The 14,817-nt window shown below is 42.1% G+C and overlaps 1 protein-coding gene across 1 annotated transcript; it reads right to left on the reverse strand.

Moving 5' to 3' along the window:
* Positions 1-699: 699 nt before the first annotated feature.
* LOC108028622 (tyrosine 3-monooxygenase) lies at positions 700-6,244 on the reverse strand. The gene is made up of 7 exons (XM_017100542.3): positions 5,713-6,244; positions 4,634-4,745; positions 4,239-4,361; positions 4,037-4,129; positions 2,855-3,674; positions 2,441-2,567; positions 700-1,976 (listed from the first exon to the last, which is right to left on the reverse strand). The coding sequence occupies exons 1-7, from the start codon at positions 5,779-5,781 to the stop codon at positions 1,578-1,580; spliced, it is 1,743 nt and encodes a 580-aa protein (XP_016956031.1). The 5' UTR covers positions 5,782-6,244; the 3' UTR covers positions 700-1,577.
* Positions 6,245-14,817: the final 8,573 nt, after the last annotated feature.

Genomic DNA, 14,817 nt, shown 5'->3' on the forward strand with positions numbered 1-14,817 from the left:
CCTTTTCGAGTTAAACGGTTTCAACTTTATTCATGTTATAGCGAATATACACACATATAAGAGAGAAAGACATATTTACTTCTGATATCAGCACGATTTTTTCACTAGTAATAATTTGTTCGTTTATTGTTATTTTTCAGAACCAACGAAGCCTGGCTTGGGGACCAACTGCGCTTTAAGTTGTTTATATGTATATTTGTATGCGAATATAATTAGTTATTAGTTTGGCTAATTGCTTGCAGAAATGTTAACACTTGGTTGGCTTTCGATCCAATTGCAACTACATCGAACAATAACAATAAAACTCCACGCTACGTTAACTTCAAATATGTAATATTCTTGATCCCAATGTCGAATTCACTTGCAAATGTTTTAATTACTTTATAATGGTACATATTGTGGTCCAAGGGTTTTTGATTATTGATGCACATCAATCATATTTCTTAGGTATTTTGTATATAGATCGACTTTGCGATTTCTTAAATATTTTTACTCTATTTCTTATTCATTCACTTTTTCTCACCCGTAAATACATTTTTCTAAACTCACAATGTCCTTCCCTCAATTTAACTTTTTCAACGATACAAGTTTTTCAATAAATATTCCCTTTCGCGGTCATAAATTGTTCCCTAAACAGAATCAGACTTTAGAGTTGCTAGTTGCCAAAGAAGATAATCAAATGAGGAAACCAAAGAGTAATTATTTTTCAATTGCATTTTAATTTTATTAATACACAAAACTTAAATAAAATAATAATGTTTAAACTCTACATACCTACAATACAATACGTAATAGTCATAAGCATAATAATAGATAATAATAATAATAGTACACAATAGTAATATTGTCGTTTACAGTTATTGTACATTGTAAGAAAATTCTGGTTTGTTTTCCATTTCATTTCGATCTTTTCCGTTTCTTTTTGCGTTTGCTTGATTGTTGTATTTTTTCGCCATTTTTGTTTAGAAATACTATCTCCGATTGAAGCTTAAGTACCGGGAATACTATATCGCGTGTCTATATAGTCTAGGTAAATATTGTGAGAGACAAAGAGAAGATAATAATAATACAAAAACATTTTGTGTCTGAGTATACAATCGGTTTTGTGTGGTACTTTGCCTACTAAGTGCGGATGTATCTGAACTTTGCTTTCCCAGCTCTCTTCACTTCACTTAATTCGCTTGGCTTGGCTTTGTTTTCACATCACTTAAACGTCTAACGATTTTTTGGTCCAATAATAGTTGCGGTGATAAATATGCGGGTCGGGTGTGTAAATCTGAGGTGATCAACAAATAAATATGCTGGATTTTTACCATGTGCGCGATTCGACAAAATTAGAGCTTTCGATGAAAATAAAACAAAAATTAAAAAAACAATAAACAAAAAATAAAAGTAATGCGCGATAATGCCTTAATTTTGGTTCAAGGATTACGTGTACGAGGGATTGTGCGGTATGTCAATTTAAAATTAATTTGTAAAAATGAGACCGTTGCACCTATATGTGAATGTGTGGTGGGGGTGGGGCTGTGGTGTTGGGGCGGTGTTCGGGTGCTTCTACATATTCTCCCCGCATCCACTTAGAAGGGGCGTCGCAGCTTGGCGATGGCGTTGGTCAGGTGCAAGATCTCCGTGTTCATCTGGTGCACCAGGGTCTCCAACTTGTCGACGGAGTCCAGGACCTCGACGCGCTCGGTGTGCGGGTTGAAGCGCACCTCGAAGGGACGCGACATGGTGCTGACCCAGCGGCGGAACTTGTCCTTGGCGTCCTCGAAGCTCTCGGCCACGTAGTAGATGGGCTGGTACTCCTGGTCCTGGTAGGGCTGCACGGCCGTGGAGGCGGGCTCGAAGGCGCGGTGCTCGCACTTGTCGCTGATGGCGTGCAGCAGCTCGCCGTAGGAGCTCAGGAGTCCGGCGCCGTAGGCCTTGATCTGGCCGTGTTCCTTGCAGAGACCGAACTCAACAGTGAACCAGTAGACCTGGAAATGGCAAGAATAGGAATACTCATTAGTTTAGGAAGTACTTAAAAATAATAATAAAAAATAAAGTATAAAATCATCACGGTATCAATTACAAAGAGTTTTCATGATCAAGAATTGAGAGTCTTACAAAAGTTGGTGGATCGAAAAATTAGAATCATGTATATAGATTTTAAAAAATTTTAGGACTTTTTAAGACTTGAGAAATTTAGCTACATTTATAAAATATTTTTGGGGCTAAAATGCATTTTAAAAAAATTTAGAAAAGTCATCTACTATTAAAAGAAAATATCTGATTGCACTTTTCAAAGCCCAGTTTTTTCGGTTTGAAAAATCATTGAATCTCACTTTTTCTGTGCGACTTTGACAGTGACTAAACAATGATCTTGGCTGCGAGCAAAACGAGCCGCGTCATAGCTGCACTTGAGGCTAAGGTCGTTGGTTGCAACTCAATTAAAACTCACCGTGGACAGCTTCTCGATTTCTTCGTCGGAGGCACCCAGCGAGGCCAGTCCAATCTCCTGCGAGAACTGGGCGAAGCTGGGATCGGCCAGCAGGGGCATGTGACCCAGCAGCTCGTGAATGGAGTCGCTGTAATGGTAATGACGGGGAAAAACGCTTGTTAAAAGTGTGGAAAATGTGCTGGCATAAAGCAATTAGCCTGGTTAAATGAGCTGGGCAGCCTGTTCCAGCGCAGTTCCTGTAGCCAATTTGCCTGTGTTCCGAGGCACAGAAAGTTGGCTCGGCAGGCGGAAAAGGAAGCCCCGGCACACGCAGGCAGCAAATGCAATTAGGCTAGGACAAAGAGCCTTTTCTCCCCTTTTGAAGTGATTTTAACCCCCTGGCAAAATGTATATATATAGATAATAGATACTTACGGCTCGGGGGTGTGGTAGGGCGAGTTGACGTGGCGCACGTACTGGGTGCTCTGGAAGATGCGGAAGGCCAAGGAGGCGAGGAAGTCCCTGGCGGTCAGGAGACCGGCGGCAGGACGCAGCGAGAATCCGGTGTTCTTGCGCAGGAAGTCGGACATCTCCTGCAGCTGGGGCAGACGGTTGTCCACGAAGATCTGCTCGTCCTGGAGCTTCTGGAAGGCGGCCCGGTACTCGGCACATGCGTGCTTGGGGGCCAGATCCTGGACGGTCTTGAAGACCGAGCGCCAGGTCTTGACCTCCACGTCGGAGTATTCGATGTATGGGATCGGGTCTCCGTACTTGTAGGCGAAGGCAATCTCGGCGATCTCCTTGCGGCGCTGCCTGTACACCTTGTCGGCGAATCCGGGATGGTTCATGTCCAAGTCGGGCTCGTACTTGGTCATCAGATGGTTGCAGTTGTCCAGCTCGGAGGCGTGCTTGGGGAACCAGGGGGCCTTCACATTGATGTTGTTGTCGGCCATCAGATTCATGCTGCTGAAGGAGCCCGACTGCCTGAGGGAGCGGATCAGCTGCAGCAGGTTGCCGCGGGTCATGTCCAGCTTGATCAGGACATCGTGATCCACGCCCTCGACACGCGACTGGCGGGACTCCACGTGCTGCACGGCGCCGTGGAAGGTCTCGATGGCCTTGAGGATGCGGCCCAGGGAGGAGATTCCCTCCTTGAGGCGCACCACCAGGGCGGCACTCTGCATGGCGGCCTCGGCTTCCGGGGACTCGGATGCGGCATTGGCCAAGAGGATCTCGTCCTCGGTGAGACCGTAATCTGCAAAAAGGCCGGGAAGGCGAACGAAAAAAATATTATATTATGGTAAGGATGCAATCATCTGGGGCTTAGGGTCACGTAAACGATAAGCGGGCTACGTGGGCGGTGGCTGTGGCTGTGGCTGTGGCGGTGGTGCGTTGCCAGGCAAACGCATTTCATACTTTTACTAAGTCGAGCGTAACAAATGAAAAAGGGAAATGCGACATTTCAACGTCGCACCCACTCAATTGTCCGTGTGTTGAGTGCTTTTCCTCCTCTGCCGCCGCCACTTTATCATATTAAGCACTTAAATCAATGTCGCACGCTTTTCAAAAGCCCCTCAGAAGTTAAGTACTACTTATGGCAGAGAACCCCCGGCTCACCGTTCTTGGTCGGCTGGCGCTCGCCCTCTGGCTCCTGCGACTGGGACTGGGACTGCTCCTGCTCAGCGCTCTCGAACTCAACATCCTCCTCAACTAAAGGGGAGTCAAATAAAAAGAAATAATAGGAACCATGAAAATCATAATCCAAATCAAATCAAATGATAATAGGGATGAATAAGGGGGAAAAAAAGTGGATATTAACCTGCAACATATTCTTCGTCCAGCGGCAGGTTCTCCAGATTGGCGTGCTCGTCCTGGAGCTCCACATTCTGCTCGGCAGGAATGTGCTCCTGAGCCTGCAAAATGCAATCCTCCAGAGAATCGTCTTTAAAATTAAAAAATAAAAGAAGGGATAACAATAAATAAGGGAAGAATAAATAATAAACTAAGGTAAAAACAAGTTAAATACAAAAAAAATATAAAAATCAAACAAAAGTTATAAGATCAAGCATAAGTACGCGATTTAAGCCCCCTTTAAAGGTTTTTCTACAATTTCTAAGCACCCACTTGTTGAGTTTTCAAAGCCCAATTTATTCCCCCTCTACAGATACTTTGCTGGAGTTTTTAGCACCGACTTGTTGGACCCGGGACACCTACCATTTGCCTTGCTGCGGGCCTCCTCGAGGACGGTTTGTTTGGTCTGCTTGACCACCAGGGTCTCGAAACGGGCGTCGTCCACCAGGCTGCGACGGCGGGATGGATAGCCATTCTGGAAGAGATAGAGACGAAACCCTGTTAGTGACATCTTCAGGATGTGCAGCGGAAATTGCACGGTCGCCTTGACCTTCAGGCCCGGGTGGTTTCTTCGCCACGCCCGGGTGGTGATTTTGAGCAGACTATTGCGCAATTTTCAAGCTTATGTAAAATGCCCGTGAAAGCGACGTCTTCAGATCTTTTCTTTGGGTTTCTTGAATAGACCCGGGCTATTCATGGCGCTGTATTGATTGTGATTCAAAGCCCCGAATGGTAATTTAATGCGATGTCACCGATTCACAGCAGGCAGGTGCGAAGATGAATGTTATATGGCCGAAAGCCATCAAAAGTCTCCATGCGATTCTGGGGGGAAAAATGCAACTGGCAACTGGCAACCGTTAAAGGTTTTTTCTGAGGGGGAAAAAGGTTTCCCTCAGTTGCAGTTTTCACTGTCAGCTTGTTTTTGTTTTTTTGTTTTTCGGAGGGCCTTTTTCTGAGATTTTTTTTGGGCCACCGCTTTGGCTGATGAAAGATGCCCAACTCATTGAATCATTTTTATTGATTTCATATTTTGTTTTGGTCGGCCGCAGCATAAACATAAACAGAAACAGAGACGAGTCAACAATGAGGCGCGACTGTTTCGGCCAGGCTAAGTGCAGGGGCAGAAAGGCAGCCACTTTCACTTATTTGTTAAATAATAACTTAACACACGACTCGTTGGGTCCGCGCTGGCGATTTGGGCCTTTCGATTCGGGCCGCCTGTTCTTAGAGGTGTGACTTATTGGCCAACTGCAGGTTGGATTTGGTTTTTCAGCTGCGTTTGCGAAAAGAAAGAAATGCGGGATCACATAAATGGCCGGGACTGCCGGGCCAACTGGTTTTCGAAACACACAAAACCTTTGGATAGTCACGTATACCAAATCTAGTCACTCTGTTTTTCTCTTTCGATGCGAATTGGAAAATGTTTCGGTTTTGGGACTCACCTCAATACTGTAGGATTTCTTGATGGCGAACATCTCGCGGTTCTTTTGGGCTGCTGCAACGGCCATCATTTTGTTTTGTGTGTGGTTTGGTTTTTGTTTAGGGTAATTAACAAAAATTTACGCAAAGTGTTGGCAAAAACACTTAGAATACTATTTGCTTAGGTGCTTGGTTACGCTTTTCTTGTTTGATTTGCAATAAGCACTCGAAATGTGTTGACACTTTCACTGCTTATTGGCGGTCTGGCTGGGTTATTGGAAAATTCGCTCCTGGTACTGAACTGTTTGCGTCTAGAATTGAGCTGGACAAGAACTCTCGACTCTCGACTCTCGGATTCACGACGGGATATCTGGCTACTGTGGTGGCTATAACTTCACTGGATCCTTTCGCGAACTCGAATCGGATGATCTCTCGATGGCGATGTTATCCTTGTCAGCTAATTGTATTACAACAAACAGAGTCAGCAAACTACTTGAGGCTGGGCGCACAAGTCTTTAGGGCGGATGATAGCGAATCAATGCATGCTCCAGGTCGAGTTGCCGCCGCTTAAATACCCCCAGATTCCGACGGCCAAGTTAACGAACGTTTCCCCCGACTCGGCCGTCGCCGGTTCGGTTGGCTCGAACGAGCGGCCAACGACGACGATGACTGGTTTTCGCATGACGCGGCTGTGACGTAGTTGCCCAGCTGGAGCTGGGTTAAAGCCGCGGTATGCCCATGCCGTGGGGTTTCCTCTCACCAGCAGCGCGCAGCCAGCAGCCAGCAGCCGGAGTGGGTCGAGAATCGACCAAGTTCAAGTGCGGCAACAGGCTAGAACGTCGCATTGGCCATGTTGTTGCTGCTTTCGTTGCTCTGCCGCTCTTGTCTCTTGGCTAAAAGCGGGGTTAACCATTAGCGCGTGCGCGTCAGCCGGGCTGGTAGAATACCCAAAAGCATTTGGAATTGGCGTTGGCCAGCTGGAGCGTCATTTGAAAAGCCTCAGCAGGTCATGTATGTAGAAAAAAACCAAAACAAAACAAAACAAAGCTAGCCCAAGCCAAAAGTTAAGTACACGCCGTGTGCACGGAGGAAAATAATAAAATATGACATTGTCCAAGCCGTTTGCTTGGTGTGAGAACTGTTTTCATTTGACAGAATAATGTTTGCTTGTGAGATTTGCAAAATATTCCTCTTTAAAATCTTTATTAACTGGTAAATAATTCAATAATCCGTTGGTTGATGAGAGTTTTTGCTTGTGTGAAATTAAAAATATTTCTCTCATGAAGTCAACAACATTTAGAAAGTAGATTTTGTAACATCTTTATACTTGTTTATTTATTTAATTAAACTTGTGCTTGGTAGTTCCCTTAATTCTCAAGAATAAGAAAAATTATATAAGGACAACAAGTTAAGAAAGAAAATTTGTAAAACGTCAATATGAAAGTATATTTTATTATTCATTTCTGGTATTATGGTATTTTATCTTACAAAACTAAAAATACTATAATTTTCAACATGAAAGAACATTATGTTTTCGATGATTGAGATCATACAGAACCATTTTTCTGGGTGTAATTACAGTCAAAGATCTATGGCTGTCAAAGACCGGAGACACTCTAGATCCTGAATGACTCAACCAAAACTCCGGCGAACTAGGGCGGATGCAGAAGCGGATCATATAGGGACAAAGTGAAAGTTAGCTGGAAACCGAACTAATGATAAACAGGAAGTGCCGATCACACGGTTACGTGCGTGCCCGAGCGGCCAGTGGGCGGCACCCGGCCGTATCGATTAAATTTAAAAGCACATTTAACAACTAATTTGCATGCGTAAATGTAGCACATTAAACTAAGCCGTGGCGTTAAGTACAGTCGCATTATAATATCTATGGCATAATTGAAAGCCCCGTCAAAACATCTGGCGATCGGAATTTGCATATGGCAGCTGACGGATTACGAGCGCGCATATTGAAAACATCTAGATAGATAGATACATATATTCCTGTCCTGTAAGCTGATAACGCTGGCAAGGCTGCGGCCGCTTCTCAAATTGGTTGCGGGCCGCCAGTTCGAATGACATTTTCAGTGGCAGTGGCAGCTTTATTTTTTAACCAAATTCAGTTAGCGCCGCTCGAGATCGACGCGATTTGCCATTGATCTACATATGTGCACTTGTACTTGCCAGCAATCCGGTCATCCTTGCAGCCTGCCTCTAGCGACTAACTATCTAAGCATATAGCGCCGATGCTAATGCGGACCGATCAAATTAGTAGATCGAATCGAGTGATTGAGCTAACGAGCCCGATAATGAGCTAACACATCGTATACACGTCTATCTAATCCGATCCGCATTAAGTTATTAAGTCCCCGGGCTGTACAACATCTGGAGTAGCAAAAACATAATTATGGCACTGATAGATCCATTATACAAATTGGATCGATCGAGTGGGCTTTATGATTCAGGTTGCCGGCGGTTGTGGGAGCTAGGAAATACATTTAACTGCATTTATAAGGCATTAGGGGTAATATGGGTTTTAAATCATATTTAAGAACTAAGAGCTTGAATATTTGATTGCAAACTTGGAGCTAAGAGTTTTAAATATTATATTATAATATTATAAATTCGGCTACTTGAATTCAGGAATTTGTAAATATAGAAATTTATATATTCTTTGTAAAGATTTTATATAACATTTAATATGTATAAGTCATATGTTAGTCAGAAATTATAAGTAATATGCAAATTCGTATATTCTTTGTAAATATTTTTTATAACATTAAATATATATACACAATATATTATACAAAAGATTTGCGGTTTTGCTGAAGTACCTCAACATCGAATTTTTATTCCTTGTTTATAATGAGGGAGGTGACTAAAGCAATTAAACAAATTTACAAAAAACCCAAAAATATTCCAAATAGCATTTGCCCTATAAAATAAACTGCGCACTTATCACCTATTAGTCACTTGCTAAAAGTACCCACATTAGCCACCAAACCATTCACATTCGGCTCAACATTTACTTCCGATTTTCGTGCTCTATTTTAGGAAGCCAATCAAACTATAATTTCAGTTTAAGGTTTTTGTGGTTTTAAGTGCTTACAGATTCGAGCCAGTATATATCTTAATCTTATACACATTCGAATGCCTTGAGGGGCCAACTTTCCTTCCGACATTAGTTTTCTACTATTGTTCTTTGCGCGGGACTGCATAATTAAGGCACAGCCTCTATTTTCGCAGTTTAATTCTCTCTCTTATTTTTTTGTTTAATATTTAAATTTAATTGTGCACGGCGCATACGCTTCGCTCATTCTAAAGGTATTAGATTTAAGACGGCGAACAATATGCAAACGAATATACGAGCACAGGCCCAAGGTTTCAGAAGTCACAAAATTGTTTCAGATACACGGAGTCTGAGCTTCAGTCGTGATTCATGGAGGCGGTGGCCGTTCACTGGGATTTCCTTGTCCTTGGCCGTGAACCTTTTAACGGTTGACTAGCTCCTAAGCGGTCTCCCCATCGAAAACTCTTTCCCCTCGCACTCGGCCAACCAGTTTGTTTGTTTTATTGAAGTCTCATGATCAAACCATAATCAGAGAAACAGTCTAAATAGGCGATGCCCGCCTCCCTTGATGTTTGTATCTCCAGCTCCCGCCCGTTAAATAATGTTTAATTGTTTGCCACAAAAAATTTGAAATGGCTCCTTTGAGAACTGAATTTGGCTCGCGCTGAAGGTCGATGATTTGGCTTTTGCAATTTTTTAGTTTTGTTACATAAGACGGATTTACTTTTTTCGTTTCGTTTATTTTATGCTTGGTTTTTTCATAGACCTAATGATCAATCATCAAGATAAAAGAGTGTTCAAACAAATTAGATTCTATAATTAAAATTTCACAGGCGGCAAGCGCTGGAAACGACCTTTTCGGACTGTAGTCAGTTTTTACTGTGCCACACACATTCATTGTTCTATCAAAATAATGTGTTTATGTTTGCCTCGGTCACGTAGTCCACTTTTTGCCTTAAATGGGAATAGCGAAGTACAGTTTCCTTTTGTGCCCATTCCATCAATCATAATTGTCAGCATGAAATGCCAAAAACTTTTCGAAAAATCCGGGGAAAGCAGTTCCTGTTGGGCATTTGCGTGAAACTAAGAACAAGAGTGGAAACATTCGAAAATAAGAATTAGTTGATATGTTAATAGTATGGTTTTGGCTAAAATGCTTTGAATTATGCATGACTGCGGTAAAAACTTGGGTAAACAGGGGGATTCATTTTGAAGTGGAAAGATACATTTATGACTTTCAAAAAAAAAAGATAATGAGAAAAATAAAAAAAAGTTACTGACCACAAATGAATTAAAAAAATACATTAATCAGAACAAAGGTATAAAAAACCGATGTCAATACATTTTAAATGGAAAAATTTGACTAAAGAAGTATTATAATTTTATAATCATATTTGAAATAAAATTAATATAAATTACATTTTACTAAAAAATAAACTAATGTTCTAAAGTTGGAACGTTAGTAAGCCTTTCATGTTCAATTTTAATGAAAAATATAAGCTGATACTCAATAAATGTCCAAGTTAGTCCTAAGAAATCTTCATAACAGTATTATATAATCAGCATGTTGAATAAATTTAACAAAGTTTGAAGCGAAAAAAGTGGGTTAACAAAGATTGAAAGCATGATTTTAGATTCAGGTAAAAAAAATATTTAAATATTGAGGACAGCAATTAAGGACTATAAAATTTTCATAAAAGTATTATATAATCAAAACTTAACAAAGTTAGAATAGATAATGAAGTAATACAGCAAAGAAAAAAAGCCAGAAACCGCATCTATATTTTTTCTTAACTTTCCGCTTTGGATCACTTTATTTCCCCGTCTCCAAATCGCACTATCTTACAGCCTTGGCGCCATTCATTTGGAAGTGAATATCCCATTCCTCGCTGGACATTTGTAAGAATTTGAGAACAAGAATGGAGATACGAATATAAAAACAAATTTATATGGTAATTGTAAATTGAATTATGCACCCAGGCGATATAAACTCGGGTACACCAGGGGGATTCTCTTAAAAGTGAAAAGATCCAAGCAAAGCATAATTGATTGATTAGAAGTATTATTGAATAAAGGTAAGATCAAATTTCTAAATAATGTTTGATAACCTTTTAGAAAATATATTCAAAATAAAAACAAGGCTTCCCATAAAGTAAAATAACATTTCACTAAGTAAGAATGTTGGTAAGCCTTTCAGTTTAAATTTTGATTAAAAAATAAATATAAAAATTCACAAGAAAGTAAATTTAGTTGATTTTTGCTTTAGAGTTAAAATGACAATTTAGATTAATTTTTACTATAGAAAAGGCGTTAGAAAATATAAAAGTATATTACTACAGAATAAACGACTTAAATAGCCTTACTAAATCTTCGCCATCATATAATACAAGTTTCGATCAACTTTAATAAAGTTTCTAGAGAACGAAGTAGTGAAAAGAATAAAAACCAGAAACCGCATCTAGAGTTTTCCCAACCTTCCGCTCTGGATCGCTTTATTTCCCGACTCCGAATCGCACGATCTTGCAGCCTTGCCGCGATCCACTTGGAAGTGAATTTCCCAGCCCTCGCCGGGTGCCCTTGCCGGGGACTTCCGAGAATGCGAATCTGTGCGAGGACTGTACCAGCGCACTTCCTACGGGCAAGTAAATATTATTCATAATTCAATTAAGCGCAATTAATAATACAATTACGAGTCCATTTCAAAAATGCTTAAATTTTTTTCCATTTTTATTCCATTCCACTGAGCCACATTCTACGGCACCAATCTGGCCCAGCAATTATGTGCATTAATTACGAATGGCAATCATTTTTGTAGCTAATTATTGTATAATATTGAGGTTTTGCTTTCCCAAATCGATCGTATGGCTGCGTGTCGTATTAGCCAAGTCGATGAGCTGTCGGAAAGGGGGAGTCCACCGCGCTGGCGATGATATGTCAATCACGTGCTGGCGACCGAAGTTCGGAGGCGGGGGATCTCTCCGCTTTCTAAGATCAACTCGTTTGCGGCTCTGATTCACCTGGGGGCCAAAGATGACGCCGGCTGGTGCGGCTGTGCTGATGCTGGTGCTGTGTTTTTATCGCCCGCATTTGGCAGTAAAATTGTTCATTTGAATATGCAAAATAGCCGCGCGCCTCGTTCGCATTTCGTTTTTGTGTTTGTTTTGGTTTGTTTTAAGCCACTTTTGTTGTTGCCTGTTTTTCTGTTCGCTTTGCGTCACGTGCGGCAAACAAAAAACATGTTCAGAAAAATCCCAGACGCACTGCAGCGCAGCATAAGGCCGAATCAGGGGATTTTCCTGGCCAGGACGCCTTACTCTCCACTAATAAAGTGGCTAAAAAATTGAGCCACCTTTATAATCAAGATTATAAGGGGTTTTCGAGGGAATCGAAACTATCTGGGGGCTTGGGGCTTTCCTTCGATCAATTATGGAAGATTGAGTGCGCTTTTAAAATAATTTTCCAGATGAGTGAGGCATACTAAGCTACTCATTAAATTAAGTCACTTAGCACGGCCTGCAATTTGATGATGAATGCTTTTACTGGACAGTTTGAGAATGGTATTTTCTGTTTTTCCACGTCAGAGGCGGGGATGCACGAATTCTGGCCAGGACCACGGCTCGTGTTCCCTGCTGCCAATCACAGGTTTATATTTAGCTTACCGCCGTTGATTTTAACGACTTTGCCTTACTTAACCGTGAATGTGTTCCAAAACATTCCCAAGGCGTGTTCCGCGCAGTCCGGCAAAAATAAACACCAACTTAATCACCAGACGTATCGAACGAGCCCCCAAAATAATCGGTAAAAAGTAGCTTTTCTCAGGTACGTATATTTTCATTATTATCAGTGTCGTAAAAATTCGGCTAAAGTTGAACAAAGCGGCGCGTTGAACTAAACCAGTTTGTGGCACCTTGTCAACTATACTGTACCACACAAAGAAAGTTAAAATTAAAGTGGCCAAGAAGCGCGGAAGATTTTGGCACTTCGATACACAAGGTATTTAAATTAATATATACCTACACAGTATACGCATGTGATTGTTTAATGCAGCGATTAAGTGGTGCCATTGACAATGACGGGCCCTTTTGGCCACTCGAAAATGTTTTTCTCCGGCCAAGCACTTGACCCGCTTAGCAGGGGGATGGCCAGCTCAAAAATCAATAGGCACCTGCCGCTGACAGGTAGGCTGCGAACAAAAACCGAAAACGGAAGCCCACCACCACCACCACCTTTGGCTTTTCAGCACTTCACAAGTGCCTGTCTCTGGCTGTGATTCGCTTTCCAAAATGTAAATCACAATCACACAAAATTCTGCCTAAAGAGAGGTGGATTCCCTCGGCCTCGGCCAGGTGCTGCCATTAAAGCCAGAAGGAGTGACCTGCTAATTGATGGCTTGTCTGTGCCACAAAAGCCAGTCTGCTGACTCGACTTGGTCTTCCCCAAACGCACTTGCGTCAAGATCGGGTGTTCATACTGCACGGCTGCTATCTGAGTCACGGCCGATCAGATACTTTCAAAAAGTGGATAATTTTCCCAGTTACAAGGGGTTTTTTGCGCGAGAGATCAACATTCTGTTTTGGTTCTCGCACTTTTTTATTTCGTGCTAATTTCCAAATCGGAAATGCTGCGGTTGAGCTAGCGCAGAAGATCTGGACTTTCTGGGGGATTTGCATAAGATCTTCTTCGCGGGTTATTTCCTAGGAAATGTTCTATTGACGGCTGTTTTCACAATGGTAGGCAGTCGGCGATCGCATGATTTGACAGTTTTTACGGCCTGGGCTTCTCGCCACCAAACTGGTTTTCCCCAAACGCTAGTTAGCATAATTCGCTTAATATGCTCCACTTAACGCCCAGTTTTGTTTGGCTACCGTTTGTGTTTTCGTTGAGAATGTCATGCTATGGAAATCCAAGCCGAAAAATTCTCGCCCCAAGCTGTCAAGGCGAGCTATACGAAATTCTTGGCCAATTACTTGGGAGACCCAGCACGAAGGTCAGGCACTTTCTAAGGCCTTTTTGTGCTCGAATCGGAGGTGTTTGCCAGTGGGCTCCTGTATATTAACATAAATTACGATGCAGTCGAGCAGCTGGCCAGTAAACAACTAGTAACAATTTCATTGGACCAGCTGCGATGATGTTTAGCAGGCGGTTAGGCCAAGATACTAAGATACTAAGATACTTTCAATGCTTAAACGAGGGTGAAAAGCGGCGACTAATTAGCGTCAAGTGTCATGAGTCGCCGGCGGGGTGAGCTCATTTGTTAGCTTTGCATTTTATGTAATGCAATATTTAATCAGCTGCCATTGCATTCTAAATTTAAATTTAAATTCCCCGCTTCGCTGTGCGGCGCGTGCACGAAAATTCCATTGAACTTGAATGCTGGGCAGGTTGGCTTGCTTTGGGTTTGGGTTTCGGATTTGGTTTTGCGTACGGTCGCCACCTGAGTGTGCAGGAAGTCGCGTTCGGCGCTTAAGTCTTTTGATTATGTCGGAAACGCTCAAATATGAGTTAATGTGCGACGCTGGCATTATCTTGTAAGCGGCAATGTAAATTCCAGCGACTACGTGATCGCGACCCCAGCAGCCACATAATCCTCTTCTAATGATCCATTAATCATCAAAGTATGGCCCAACAAAGTTGCGATCGGCGATTATCCAATACGTGTCTCAGAGATGACAGGCGAGATCTGTATTACATTAACTAAGTAACTAACTACCGGCCATCTAGCATGGGCAAATACACAGGCCATTTGGATAATCGCTCATTCAAAGGCCAAGTTCAAACCGCACCCTCTACAAGGCATTGTCTTAATGGCAAACCACAAACATATATTGACAACTAAGGCCGGCAGCTCCGAAAAAAGAGAAAAAATCCAGAGGCACAGGTTCAACGAACGGCGGCCAAGGGAACGCTATTTTTAAGTTCGATTTAATTTGATTTGTTCGCATTAATTGCGCGGATATCTCTCCCCCAGTTGATTCACAAACGGAAGTCCAAGCAGCCCACTGACTAACCGACTAAGGAGATTCTTGCAACCTGAATGGTGACCGGGGATCGCTGCAAGGCT

The sequence above is a fragment of the Drosophila biarmipes genome, chromosome 3L, assembly GCF_025231255.1.
Source record: "Drosophila biarmipes strain raj3 chromosome 3L, RU_DBia_V1.1, whole genome shotgun sequence".
Classification (NCBI taxonomy): Eukaryota; Metazoa; Arthropoda; class Insecta; order Diptera; family Drosophilidae; genus Drosophila; species Drosophila biarmipes.

Excerpts from the sequence above, each read along its gene's own strand:
- LOC108028622 (XM_017100542.3), bottom strand. The coding sequence starts at position 5,781 with ATGATGGCCGTTGCAGCAGCCCAAAAGAACCGCGAGATGTTCGCCATC. Across the intron at positions 4,130-4,238 it reads GGACGAAGAATATGTTGCAG|TTGAGGAGGATGTTGAGTTC; the intron begins GTTAATATCCAC and ends ACTCCCCTTTAG. Across the intron at positions 3,675-4,036 it reads GCGCCAGCCGACCAAGAACG|ATTACGGTCTCACCGAGGAC; the intron begins GTGAGCCGGGGG and ends GCCTTTTTGCAG.